Below are 15,236 nucleotides of genomic sequence, written 5' to 3'. Positions count from 1 at the left end.
AAATGTGGAAAATAAGGCTAGAGTTTGACTTTGAAGAATGGATAGTTAAAAAGAAGATTCTCATGAGTGCTCTTGAATTATGGAATCCAAAGTGTATCTTGAATTATTTATATATTCTTTTTTTATATTGCCTTTTTTTCTTAAAAAACCCTAAGCAGAGCCAATATCTCTTTAATTTTAGAAATATCCTCGTAAGAATCTATGAACACTTTAAAATTGAAAAATCCACAAAGAATAGTTAAAGGGAAATAGAAATTAGGTAGATGGGAAAGGAAAGGTAAGCAGTGAAGTATGTATCTGTAGTTTGAAAAAATAAAGTCATTATTATCGTGGGATAGGAGAAAATGTTCTACTATGGAAATTTTCACCTATCTAAACTTGAAGTAATTAGTTTCATCATTAAACGTGCTTCATTTCTCTTCTCTATCCTAGTGAATGCTGCCAGCACCATCCATCTCATCTTCCATTTCCCTCACCCAAAATCTCTAATCATTCATTAAGGTTTGAGGCTTAAAAGTATAGAGTTTGCTGATGTGGCCCAGCCACTTACCAGATAAGTGACTTTAGGCAGATTACTTGATCCCTTATTATCAATATCCTTACTAGTTAAAACATGGATAAAAAATATAACATACTTTATAAGATTTTAGGATTAAATTATATATACAATATTTGTAAAAATTATTATTGGCAAATATAAAACATTTAGAATATTTTGTCATTGTTATCTATTCACAGAACAAAAGACTGTTAGGTTGATATATATATATATATATATATATATAACCTATATATATGTATATATATAGGGTATATATATATATATATACATATATATATATTCTAATGCCTATTCCTAATAGACATATTATAATACTGTAAAATACATTTTAAGAGAAGAAGTTCTGCACTCAGACAGCTGAATTAATTTAAATATTTTTTACCATTTAAGAATGTACCATTTATCATTCAAGAAATGTTTGCCATTTCTTGAAGATAGCAGTTAACTGTAAGCTTCAGTTTTATCATCTATAGTCATAAAATAGTCATTGTGAGCAGGAAATTAAGTAATACATGTAAAGCATATTTCATAGTACCTTATACAATTTAAGAGCTTAAGTAATATTAGTTATTATATCACTGGATTTTTTCACAGGATATAATAATATGCACACATTAATGCATACTTTCTGACTAAACAAGGACTATAGAATATATTCTCAAATGATTTTTTTAAAGAAATCTTCCCTTTTTTTTCTATAGTTATTTATTTTCCAAAACATCCTATTAGTTAAAATCACCTGCAACAGTGAGAGAATAGCTACTTTAAGAAGTGGTAAGTGTATGGAAGGATAGAACCATGAGAATGGACCTCAACTCCAATACAAAAAGGATAGATAGAGTCAAAGCATCAAGGTAATGCTGAGCCAAAACAACAGCTGCTCTGCCTCCCGAGATGCCCAAAGACATACTCAAGCTGCCCAAAGCTGCTCTTAGATTCTGCCCATTGACCTTTTCTTCTTCCTCCATGAATATTGCAGAAACCGAAAGCTTTTCAATTCCCAAAGAATAGACATGGTCACTATAAACCTCTGCCAAGCCATTAACAGTCCATAGGTCACATATGGTAACAATGACTCAAACCACTACTGAGCTTACCCAAAGGACTATTGAATTTCCACGTCATGTAGACTCTGAAGGCAATTCCAAAGGAGGAGTTTAAATATGTTTTAAACAATGGTAGCATCAGTCAAATAAGTAAATAGCCATACACATTAGAACACATAGCTGAATAAGCAAATTTCACCTGCCTGATTAGAATCTCTACTGAAATTGCAAACCTCCTAAGATTCTTATATTTCTTTCCAGTAATATGTTTTAAAATTTTGCTTTTAATACTCTCCCCTTTTTGATTTTCCTATTTATCTTTCTCCTCTCTTTCACCCTTAATTTTAATGTGTCCTCAGCCTTCAACAGTAAACTTGATATTGAAGCCACTCAATGATAACTGACACTCCAAAGCCAGCTGTGCTCTGGCAGCAGTCTGGAGTCAGAAGAGTGGGTAGGCCAACCCATTCATCACTGTCTTCAGTACACAGATATTCTTCAAGTAGACTGCTGTAGTGATATAAGTTATTTCTCTCTCTCTCACACACACACACACACACACACACACACACACAGTTACACATTATAGAGGACATAAAGCAAATGATGCATGTTTTGACTATATTTATTAGAAAGTTCCTTCTCAATCCTTAAATGCTATGACTCTATGCCCTTCACAAATAAATTTCATTTTCTTGATCTTGATTATGCCATTTGCACACAGCACATGGCCCATGCTGCCAACCGGAGTTACTGAATCAGAGTGGACTTAGCCAATTGGATCTTCTCACCCAAGCATTCACCAGTGACAACAATTGCTATAGTCAAGAGATATACTTCAAGGAACAAAGAGAAGATTATTGGTTCTCTTCCCACCTTTTGACGTTCTGAAGAATAGTGTTGTTCTGATTAAGTGGTACTTTCAAGTATATATAATATTCCACTGTAACACTAGTACAAGGAATCTCATCACTTTGCAAAAACGGAAAAAGAACTACAGCAATTCACTATGAACAGAAATATGTCTCTACATCCAGATTATTCAGACAAGAGTAATCCTGGGTTGGGAGGGAGTTAATAGCTATGTGGGAGAGTCAGTATATATATTCTATAATTTCAACATTATTAGAAAATCATAAGTAGAAATACATTGTGTTATTTTCTTTGTTGATTTGTGTTGACTTACACAAAATTGGGAATATTTCTCCATTATTATTATTATTAGGTATGATTTAATAAAAATGACTTCATAGATGGCACTTTGGTCAACATTTTTTTCTCAACTATAGTATTAGATTTTTTAAAAAATACATTGCTTTAAAGCTTAAAGTTAGCCAGTAGTGATATAAAAGTATGACATACAGCTTCCACAGTACATGAGAAAAGACTAATGAAAATTTAGCAATAAAAGTGTATTACAAAACTTAACATTCAAAAATAATATTCAAAAATATTATAATCAGACCAAATAGAATTAAAGGAAAAACACATTTCATGGGACAAAAAAAAAGGTTATTTTATGATTACATGCATAGACTGATACGGAATTGGAGCTGTTATGAATCTTTACATGCTGACTATCATAGCTTCAAAGTATATTAAACAAAAATTGTTAAAATGCAAAACAAATTAACACAATCTCAAAACTACTGAGAGAATTTTTCATATCATTTTTGATATTTTAAAGATTAAGAAGGGAAGAGGTGACTGATTAAGAGGGTGAAATAATAATGTTTTAAGTAAAATTGATTTAATAACTAAAAATCAATTCCTTTTAAATTGCCATCAAACATTTATAAGCTTTCAGCATAATTCAGGGCATAATAAAAATGTCTATAGGATTCAAATCTGTACAAGTAACATTTCTGAACACAATTTGATACACTTAAAAATAAACAGTGAAGTTAAATAAGCAAACAAAATCTTACTTGGAAATTTTAATATTATCGTTCAAATAATTCTTAGCTTATAGAGAAAAACAGCAATATAATAGCAAAATGTTTAGCAAATAATTATGATAATATCATATTTCAAAAGTAATGAGTTATGGCCAAAGTTATATGCAAAGGAAATTTCATTGTAATAAAGGAAACTTTATTATTAAATAAGAAACAGTGAAAATAAATTAGTAAGAATTAAACTCAAGGAGGTAGAAAAAGAACAAAAATAAAATAACCTGCCAAAAGGTGGAATTAAAATAAATCATAAATTAGAAAACGGAAATAAATATATAAATATATCCAAGACTTGATTTTTTTCTTAAAGGGATAGTATGTAAAATTCTTCTACGTGTACCAAGGCCACAACACAGCAAAGCAAAGCAACTAAAACAACAATAAAAGGCACAGAGGGCTACCAATGGGGAATGGGAAAGAGAATTAAACTGCAGATCAGTTTTTTAACTGAAAATATGATACAAAATCCATTCTAATAATTTCGCAAATCTAATTAAAAGGATTCCTTTAGAGGAAAATGTAAACTATTCAAACTTGCTTAATGGAAAAGTCACAATTTTCCTACCTGTTCACATGCCATTCTAGGAGAACCAGTGCCCAGAGCCATGTAGGAGGAGAACTATAAACTGTAGGACCCGAAATTTTTAATTCCTGCCAGGGTGAACACCTAACCTCATTTGTTCAACTGTCATCTTCTATGGGAGGTCTTCCTTGACCACCTGTGTTCTGATTGGAATCCCATCCCTCTCACACAGCCCTAGGACTTCTTATATCCCCTTTGATACTTCAGCATTCTCATAGCACTATCACCATCTAACACACTGAGAATTTTATTATTTATGTTTTTAAAAATTGTCTGTCTCCCTTTCCTTGTTCTCCCTATATATTTAAATGTAAGCTCCACAGAGTAGAATATTTTGTCCAGGGTGGGGGTGTATATTCTTGATTGTCAGACCATAACCAGGATCTGGCACATAGTTTGTATTGAATGTGTATATTTGTGAAGTGAATGAAAAAAAGAAAGAAAAGATGAAGAAGTAAGGGAATGCGTTATCACCTAGTATGGAGAATAAAGTTGATTATTTGTATAAACTTTGATTTGGGGACATGCAGACAAAAGGAGTGTTAGAGTGTTATGTGGCAACAATAAAGCTGTGTATAAGTGACTAGACACCTTGTTGGTTCAAGAAAGGAGCTGAGTAAAGTGAGAGTGATAAAGAGAAGGAGAGAGCAGAATATCTGAGGAGGAGAAGGAGGAAAAAGAGGAAGAGGAAGGGAGGCTGCCTGTTTGCTTTCTCATTTTCATAATTATCTTGCTCTTTTTGTACAACTAGAGTCCATAGAAAAACTCACAGTTTTTTCTTTTTTCTAAATCACAGAATCACTAAATCAAAGAATCCTTTAAGTGCCCAGTGTAAATTACAGTAGCTCTTATTAGGCTTCCACATCCTTTCAGATCTGGCCCTTTAGAACAAGAATTCTCAATCTTAGATATGCATCAACTACAACTGTGGGTGTTCTTGTTTATTGATTTTCTTCTTGAATACAAGGGCACAGGCCCCACCCAGCCCCATGGGGTAGTTCTAATGTGCAGCCATGTTAAGAACCCACTGCTTTATTTTGTTCAATGAACTCTACTAAAACCCACTCAAAGATGTCCACAGGTTTCTCCTAATAGTGTACACAAGATTTTGCCCGTTTCTGTCAAAAACTTTCAAATCCGAAAGGAACTTTCAAACAACCGGCTCCATCTGGCTCATCCAGAGCTGTTTAATTTTTAAGCCCTTAATCACAGTTCTAAAGTTTAAATTTATGATCATACTTTCAAATTTTTCTGGATTTTTAAATGACTCACAAATTGTCATTGGGACTTTCAAGTTCTCAGTTTTTCCCCTGACAATGTAAATTTGATCAAGAAACTGAAATCTTAAATTGAAGAAGATTAAGTCAAATACCTGCAGTGGTGCTTCAGGATGCTTTTCTCTCAGCATGGGGGCAGCTGGCAATTCCTGGAGGGCTTTTGATGTCTTCCTTTTGGCTTTTTCCATTTGAATATTGGTAAAATAGTTGACAGCAGCAAACTCAATCAGGGCCGAAAATACGAAAGCAAAGCAGACAGCTATGAACCAATCCATGGCAGTAGCATAGGACACTTTGGGCAAAGAATGCCGCGCACTGATGCTCAGTGTCGTCATGGTGAGGACTGTGGTTATTCCTTCAAAACAAAAGAGCCAAGAGTCAAAATACTTTACCATTACTTCTATGCAGAAAAAAAAAAAAAAAACACCCTACGGATTTGACAAGGTGGGGGTAACAAAGTTTATAATAACTCAAACCAAACCATCTTTGATGGAAGATTCTAATCCTAGTAGTTCGATGAAATTAGCACAGCCTTTGGCGTGAGACAGACATGGTTCAAATCCTGGCTTTTCTGTTGCTGGCTCAGTGTGAATTGGATTAAGTTATGAAAACTCACTGGTCTTCATTTGATACCTACCTACATATGGGTTTGCGATAAAAGTTGTAAGTATGTTAGACAGCTAGCATACATTGGGCCGTTACTAGTATCTGAGCCAACATACCTAAGAAACTCACACACACACCTAACAGAAAGGGCTACTTATTGAAACAATGATTCTCAACCAGGAGTGGAAAATTAGCAGTACTGAAAATTGGATTATCAGAATTTCTGGGATAGACATGGCCCCTGGCTATTGAGAATCACTACCAGAAAAAGCACAAATTATAGATACTTACAATCTTCAACTGAATATTACCTACTGCATTAAAATAACAAATTTACTAGTTGTAAAAGACCTTAATTTATATAAAATAATATAGGTATAATCCTGAAAAATAGATTTCTACAACAATTTGGCTTGAAAAATAGTAGACAATCTACCGCCCATCAATTTATAGTTGGAAGGAAAGTATTTGCAATAGAGGTACTTCTATTCCATCAATAGGATTCTGAAGCATATCGCCTACAGGAACGCCTTCTCAGCCCGGAAAAAGATTAGTTCCCATTTTCAATGCAAAAATTCCACTTGCCACTAGAACTATAGAGAAATGAATTATTTGAGGATGCTAATATTTGTATAGTTGTCCCTTTCTGCATCTTTGCTTATCTATATCCATGTTATCTAGTTAAGCTTGGAAATTTTTGTGGGGATTTACTATATCCATTTAAACTCATTCTATATAATTCCAACAATGATGAGGAAGATGATGAAGGCATCGAAACTATGTATTCCAATCTATGCCATTTCCTAGCTGAAAGCCAAACAATACATGTTAAGCTAAAGAGATAATGAGCCTCACGCAACAAAAAGGAAAAAAAATATTTTGATTTAGGGAGAAATCATATTGTCTCCTCAACTCAGCATTTCATCATATTCTGCCTTGCATTGTTTCCTAATTGTTCCACGTATGCAAGCCTTGTTTCCACAACTTGATTAGGTGTAGCCTCTGTGAAGTCAGACGTGTCTAACATTGCTTCAGAATTTACCATAATATATCACATAGTGCCAGGCAAATGATGAATGCACAGTAAATAAAAACTCATTTTTTTTCCCAGCTCTTCACCAATCCATTTTCTCTACAGTCCCTTCTGAATTGTCAATGTGTAGAACATGAAAAATTAGAGCAACTGCACAGTGTATGAGCTATAGATCTTTTAAAAACATTCCATAAACTACACAGAAAAAGAAATATGAGAATTTGGTTGTATTCCCATTTTTAAAAAAGTTTGTGATATAGTTAGCAATTTAGTTGTATAAAAATAGATATAAAATGTGTTTATTTGGTCAAACATATAGATACCTAAATATCTATGAAAATGTAATGTTGTGAATTTATTAGACTTTGTTTCAGAAAAAAGACTTTATAACTTGAAGGCCTCCATTTTAAATCTCAGAAAAATGGTATCATTTCCATGCTGTAAGATGTATTGAATAAACCCTAAATTAATTTTGAAAAATTTTAGCTACAAAGTTTGAAAATAAGTCATTATGAATAAGAAGAAAAACTGATTTAAGTTTAATGGCCTAGTAAATATTCAAAAATGTTCTGCAACTTTCTTAGGTATATTTTCTCCAATAACATAGAAATTATGTTGTAAGTACTTGGAAATAAAATATAAACAGACTAAATAAGAATATCACTCAGAACTCAGAAAATTCTACAAAGAACAAAATGTGATACCCAACAAAGAAACTCAAACTCAAATATAAGCAATTTAGGATTGATTCCCCAGGTTGCTTTGAATAACACGATTTTATTCGATAACATGATTTATTTTTTTGTAATAACATGATTTATTCTCAGGATCAGAAGTAGTGCTCTTCATCTTTTCCTGCTGTCATATGAAGAAATTACCTTATTAATGTTGAGTAAGCAGAATATCAATGCAAATTATTGAGCCATGAATCCAGATATTACTTTTTGATTGTCAAGGGGTCCATCACCAGGATCATGAAGATGTTAACTGATGCCATGGATATCAATGCAAAAGATGTTGGAGCTGTAGCCACTTTCCATTTCTCTCATTGTTTAGAGTCAATTTGATTTTAAAGTGTGTGAAGTACCCCGCCAGAAATCATGGTTCATATTTTATGACTGTCAGCAAATTAGGAAAGTAACTGCTATAAACCGCTGACTAACAGTTTGAAGTGACCATACCTTTAGACATTAAAAAGTTACCTGCCTAGAGTTCAAATTTTTAAAAAAAAAACTTCTGGCATGACAGGAATGTGCTCATTCCACCTGTTTTAGGTGGAGTATTTTGTTAAATAAATACCAACAGAATAGCAAACAGAAGCCAACCCTTCAAACAAGAAGCCATGCTTCCTCTGCATCTAGGAAGACAGTGCATCTGTTGTAAATGGCTTAGCTGGCATCTACCCTTGAAAACATTTCAATAACCACAGAATATTTTTGACACATTCAAATATTGATGCCAGTCCCTGTTTTTAGAATGCTGAATATGCTGGCCCTGGAGCTGGGAGAGGACATGTAAGAATAGGCTAAGACTGTACACAAGAGTAAAATTTTGGCTGCCCACTCCTAGAAAACGAACAAGTAATGATTTAGATATGCCAGCTGGCATTTACTCAGGTTTACTGTTTTACTATACTGGAATAATTACAAAACTTAGAGGCATACAACTTTGGAGACAGAAAGCCTTTGGAGAGAATTTAGCTCACTCTCCCATATTTACACAGATTTTTGTTTTGTTTTGTTTTTGCATGATCTCTAGTGAATACCTGACCTAGAAAATTCTCTTCTTGAGGAAGAGGAAAATGAGAATTAGGAAAGATAAATAAATACTAGCCCAGAATTAAATTTTACCTAAATCTCACATGAAATAGATTGCTAATGCCCCTCAAATACTTAAAACTTAACTTCCTTAGGAAAATACTATCCTGGAGCCTCACTGAACAGTTAATTATTACCATTTTGACATATCTCAGGTCTTTGAAGACTTCATTATTGGGCATAATTTACCTGGTCTATCAAAGCCAGTATCTCAGCACATGAGCACAAAACAGAGGCAAATGTCACATTTCTAGTGGAAAAAGCTACCCACAAATTATCTTCAGTACATACATCCACTCTCACTCAGCAGCTCTGGAGTTTTCCACAAGCCCCCACATCTTCATACCCCCTGTGAAGGCAGAATGGCAGAGTAGAAATGGCAGAGTTCCCAAAGTCAGACAGAAATTGTCTTGGGTATATCACTCTGAAGTATGTGAATTTATACAAGTTTCTTAATCACTTTGAGTCATTACCCATAAATATTAACGATGCCTACCTCATTGAGTTATTGTAAAGATTAAATAAGATGACCCCGATCAGCCAATGGCAAATCTTATCATCATCATTAATAACATTACCAGTGTCTTTACTATATGCTACTTAATGTCCTTATCTGGATAGGAATGTTGGGTGGGTTCAGCTGTAATCAATGCTATCCCTCTCCACAGCACTGGACATTTCTATTATTTGGGTACATGTGAAACAGAATAGCAGCTACCAGCAATCTCAATAACAATAAAATACAGAGGACATTTACATTATAGCATCAAATAGTGATTCTCAAACGAGGTAGATGGCAGCATGAACGCCATAATAATAAATGACACTCAAATAGTATTTACTGTCTGGTAGGCATTGTTCCAAGTGCTTTATCCAAATTAACTCATTTAATCCTCATGGCAATTATGAGGATTTCATCCTGTTTTTACACATGAGGAAACAGGAAGAAGTCACTCATTGAAGGTTCACAGCTAATAAGCGGTAGACCTTGGGGTTAGAACTTAGGCTGCCTCGCTCCAGAATCTGCCCTATCACACTATATTACCTCCACTTCAGAGGCACCAAGATGGGCCAGTGTTTTCTGTTCTAGAAATTCTTTAGGACAATAAAGATGATAATATGTGTACCAGTGATTGTATTTTCAATATTGATAGTTCCTGAAATATTTGTATTGTTTGTACTAGGAAAAATGAAGTGACTTGGATCTCAGCCTCAGCAGACACTTCCTGCCCATTCAGGTTGCTTCTGAACAAGATGCATAAAAGACCTGACATTCGTGTGAGCACTAAATGAGATAATAGCAGAGTGCCTGGTATTACACAATAGAACTATGTTTTCTTTAAAAAACAATTAAAAATCAAGGAAATCAAGTCAGAACAAAATAAATCACTACGTAGAGAAGTATGGGAGAGAATAGCTAACATGTCCTAAGTGTTCCTGTAATAAGTGCTGCATATACATCTAAATTCTCACTAGTCTATGAAGAAATGATATATCCTCACAGTTTTATGGAGAAAATAAGTCACAGAGTCTGGTTTTATATCCTAATCTATTGTAGTCCCAAACTTAGATTTGTTGTTTTCTCTCTTTCACAACTATTTTTAAAAGTAAAAACTTACTCAATACTTGCAATATGTAGTTATTTTTTAATTGAACTCTCATAACTCTGTGAAGTAATTTGTGGCATTATACATACTCATTGTCTTCCTGAGGTCACACCCTAATCCCCCCCACCCCCCTGTCCCCCCAGCACTGATCCTTCTGTAAATTTCACCAGTAGGATTCCAATATCTTCTCTAAGATTAAAAGGTGGGGGGGAGGGGGTTTCTATGGAAAATATCCCCACATCCAAGTCCAATGAAGACACTAAGATACCCTTATCATCAGTTCTCTAAAAAGGTGGGGAAGTGGGATGAGAAGCTTCAGCTACCCACAGTTTCTTCTCACCAGCATCCCTTCAGCTCTGTGTGATAAGGACTATTGTACCAGTACTCTGATCCTACCAGGTAGAAAAAGCAGAGGGAGATTGACATCTCCTATAAGGAGTGTACCTCCATTCCCGATCATTCTGATCATTTTCCTTTTTATCCTACTACTGAATGTTTTTGCTACTCACAGTCAACAGAAAACGCATGGAGAACTATAATAAATTAAGTAAATATCATTATAACAAATTTCATTATTTAAAAGCATGACTGGATATGTAAAAGGCTTACTTAACAGCTATAAAAATTTAAAACACATATGTTCTGGACTTCGTATATAGTTTAAAATGTGATATGTAGAAAGCCGCTATAAAAACAAAGAGAAAAAAATACATGTTGCGTTCAGAAAAGAAAAGTAGATAGAATATAACAATATGCTAATAAACTAAACATATAATACCTTCCAACTCAATGCATTTAAACCATTTGCATTTTGTTCCTCTTCATTAAAAGCCAAATTATTCTAAGGCTTTCATATTCATTCAGCCATGACTTTTATTTGTTTTATTTTAAGCTCCCAGTGCATTTCATTTTAACACCTAAATATGATTTTAATTTAGTTGTATAGCATTAAGCTAGGAGCCCAAGAATACCATCAAAAGTACATTTATTATCCAGATTCATGCTTGGTCTTTATCAGCCTGACCTCAATAAGGAAAATCTGACGCAGCCTTGAAGGAAGGGATGAACTGCCCATATCCCCTCAAGACTTATTACTTTGTATTGGCTAGATGAAAATGAAAGCTTATATGATTCTTTATTCAGTACAGCCTGACATATTACTGTTTAATATTTTCTTAGAAATAATATCTAAGAGCTATTCCCATGAAATCATGAGCAAAATGTAACATGAACAAAAATACCCAAGAAATGAATTGCAATTACCAAATACGGTCCTAGCTGGAACTGATTCCTTATTTATCCAGAATGAGACTTGCGAAAGAATCACTGTCATAATGCATGGGATGTACGTCTGTATCATAAAATAACCCATCTTCCGTCTGAGGTGGAAGTAAACCGTCATAACGATATATTCACCTACAAATAAAGCATGAGGAAAATGTGTTATTGGTTCTACAGACAATTATCGAATGGCTTCATAATCATACTTCAGACTAGTAAAAAGCGTTCTAGGCAAAGAAGTTATCTGTTGTGCATAGCAAACAAATTGAGAAATATGTAGTTCCTAATTAGGGGAGGGGAAATGATATTGAATACCATTATACAGAAAAATACTTTGGTTCAATGTCGTGATTAAGCAATTTAATAAATTAAGCTATAACTAAAGAAATTCTTACAGTGCTTTTTCTATTTTAAAGTTCTAGTACTGTGGGAGCACTTTGCCTTCATTTTCAGCATCTTTTGAGAGAAATTTAGACCTAAGTTTAATAGAAAATCACTAGAAAAATGGAAATACACACACACGCAGAGCTTAATTTTAGAAAGAACCGTAATACACAGATAAACATTACATATACGCATATACTTAGGAAGAGCTTGCCTTATTGCCTTAGTTTTAGGAAAGAGCTGTATTTCTAAATGTTATATATATGAAGAAAAATAAAAAGAGATATATATATAATATCCCTGAGTTCAACCATCTTTTATTGGCATTTAGATAAAAACCTAATAAGCTAATAAGAAAACAAACCACAAGATTTCTGGTACCTTGTTTCCCTGAAAATAAGACTTAGCCAGACAATCAGCTCTAAAGCATCTTTGGAGCTAAAATTAATATAAGACCCAGTCTTATTCTACTATAATATAAGACCGGGTCTTTAATATCATATCATATCATATCATATCATATCATATCATATCGGGTCTTATATTAATTTTTGCTCCAAAAGACACATTCGAGCTGATTGTCCAGCTGGGTCTTATTTTCCCGGAAACACGGTAGTTGTTGATAAATATTTTTAATGTTACATCTGACAGGAACATATCAAGAGAGTTACTTAGGAAGCAGTAGTCTTATTCTCATACTATAAAACCCAAGATTCAGAAGCGTCAAATCCCATTTGTTTTCAATCTCACTTGCAGGCTAGGAAATAAACTTTTTCAAAAAATACTTTTTCCATAGAAATATCTGTATGTAAGGAATCATATTAGAACCAGCAATAATCAGTCAAATTTCCCATTAAGTACGATAAAAACTGCATCCAATGATGATTCCACTCACCTTCTGAAAGCAAATACAGACCAAGTATTGTCAATAATAATCATCCATCTACTCATGTAACACCTTAATGTATACTCTTAATATATTTTGTAATTCAGCTTTATATTTTGTTTTTACTTTGAAAAGAGGGAGAAGGTGGCACCACAAAATTGGTCAAGAAAAAAAAAGATCTGGGGAAAGCATCAAAAAAAAGAGGGAAATCCAGTTTCCAAAAATCAGTGGTCAGACTTCCTGTCTCAGAATTCTGTTGAAAATAATTTTAATATATTTGGTTACAGACTTTTGTTTCTGAATAAGAAAACCAACTCACATCTCATAAACTCAGATTTTACTTTAAACCAAAACAAGATTATATATTTGAAAAATCTGAACAGTGATTTAGGCATCAACTATTTCTGGAATCTTTTTGCTGTCCCTTGAAAACACTAGATATTACCGTGAAAAAGCTAGGACAACACTCCATTGTTAATGCCAAGTAGTATATTGATTTAATCGTTAAACATCTCACCTGTAATGGATTTGATAGTTTCACTTGATACAGTTTGACCAACCAAGTCATACTGCACTAAGCTTGAGGACTCCTTTGGAACTTCTACTGATTTCTCAGGACCTTTTGTCCAAGTATAAATCATCTCACTCTTTGGATAAGCATCTGAATGAGAGCAAAGAATGTGGTTAGAGTCCGTGTCCCTTTTGGTCAGCATTGATGGTCAACACTAAAGAATATTAGACATGTTCAAGAAAGATGGAATAAATAAAAATAATAATCGTTATAATTTATTTAAACATGTTCAATATTCAGAAAACTGTAGAGATTAAGCAGTTTGTAGGGACAGACTCCCAGAAAGCAGTTTCCAGGCTCTCAGCCTCACGTAGAAAGGTGCTGGTTCAGTTGTTAGATGGCCATCTGCTGTGGTTGGTTGGCCGTCAGCTGTTACCAGTTAGCCACTGGCCATTGATATAGCTTCCAGGGCTGCCCTAGCAGGCGTGGATTGAGGCGAGCAAGTGGTTAGCAAGCGGATTGTGGATTGCGGATCCTGTTGATCCTACTTCCTGTGTCTCACCCAGCTGCCAGAGAGACTGGAGTGCAGGAAAACCCCTTGCTGGGGTACTGGCGGATGTTTGCTTTTGTGTCTCAACCAGCCGCCATCGAGAATATAGTGGTATGGCTCCCCTATCTATGGCTCCATTGTTGTTCCTTTTTGGCCTCACCATGTCCTGCATTCTTGTGTGGGAAGCAGGAGCTGAGTCCCTGCATTAGACAGCCTTGCATATTTCTTGTTTTTATGCCAAAGAATTGGAGGAAGAGACACTGAAATTAAAGTACTAAAATGCTACATATGTATGCATTAATGCCCTTGGACATGTTTCCATACAAATAGGATACGCAGTTGAAACACAGAAATAATAACCCCCCAAAAAAACAACCTGTCATACCGCTACTTCTTTCCACTCCAACTCACTTCCAGTGCTTGACCAATATTGACTTCTTTCATCCTAATGCAGCTCTGCCAATTAGAAACATACCAAATGCTGCCTATAATAATACAACAACAAAAACAAAAACAAATCCTACTGATGGGAGAATTCTCCTGGAATAACCTATTTCAGACTCTGCCTTTGGGAATACCCATGCTGTTTGGGAATCATTGCAGTGACAACCAACTATGCTGTTTGTAAAGCTCTCCAGGGAATATAAATATATAACCAGTTCCACTACCTTTAAACTCTTAAAATCAGAACATTTTCCCTTCCACCTTCAACAAATCCCTCCCAGCAGCAATTTAAGCTTATTTCCTATTATTTGGTGTTCAATGCAAATGGAAACCAGCTGCTTGCTTACCAGTCTCCCCAGAACAGATAGCTTGGCTCACACACAAATTAGTTTCAAAGAACCAAGATAAATTGTGTACTACCCTCCACAAACTTTCCTAAAAATGCTAGAGTACAGTAAGTCCTCAGTGGAATTGTTTAATTCTACAAACAGCGTTGATACCTAGGGAGATAATCTTTACAAATCACTTTGTAAAACAAACTATGAGGTAGTGTTGTCATTTAGCAGTATACAGGTATGTCAACATTGATCTGCTGAAGTACATTCATGTTTAACATACATCTAAAACCCCCAAATACTATGTTCCTGACCATGATATTTTAAATCAGGTATTCCTCTCTTGGCTAGCCTACCTT

The 15,236-nt window shown here is 34.4% G+C and overlaps 1 protein-coding gene across 1 annotated transcript in view; it reads right to left on the bottom strand.

Annotated features, from left to right (window-relative positions):
• GABRA4 (gamma-aminobutyric acid type A receptor subunit alpha4) overlaps positions 1 to 15,236 on the bottom strand; it is a 69,080-nt gene that overhangs the window by 33,807 nt on the left and 20,037 nt on the right. Inside the window, exons 6-8 of the mRNA XM_081062297.1 lie at positions 13,555 to 13,698; positions 11,750 to 11,902; positions 5,519 to 5,778 (exon numbers count right to left, since the gene is read on the bottom strand). Coding sequence (XP_080918423.1) covers positions 5,519 to 5,778; positions 11,750 to 11,902; positions 13,555 to 13,698 — 557 coding nt within the window. The remainder of the gene's footprint in view (positions 1 to 5,518; positions 5,779 to 11,749; positions 11,903 to 13,554; positions 13,699 to 15,236) is intronic.

This window comes from Rhinolophus hipposideros (assembly GCF_964194185.1).
Source record: "Rhinolophus hipposideros genome assembly, chromosome: 1".
In the NCBI taxonomy this organism is placed as follows: domain Eukaryota; kingdom Metazoa; phylum Chordata; class Mammalia; order Chiroptera; family Rhinolophidae; genus Rhinolophus; species Rhinolophus hipposideros.
This window is presented reverse-complemented; position numbering and strand designations above follow the sequence as displayed.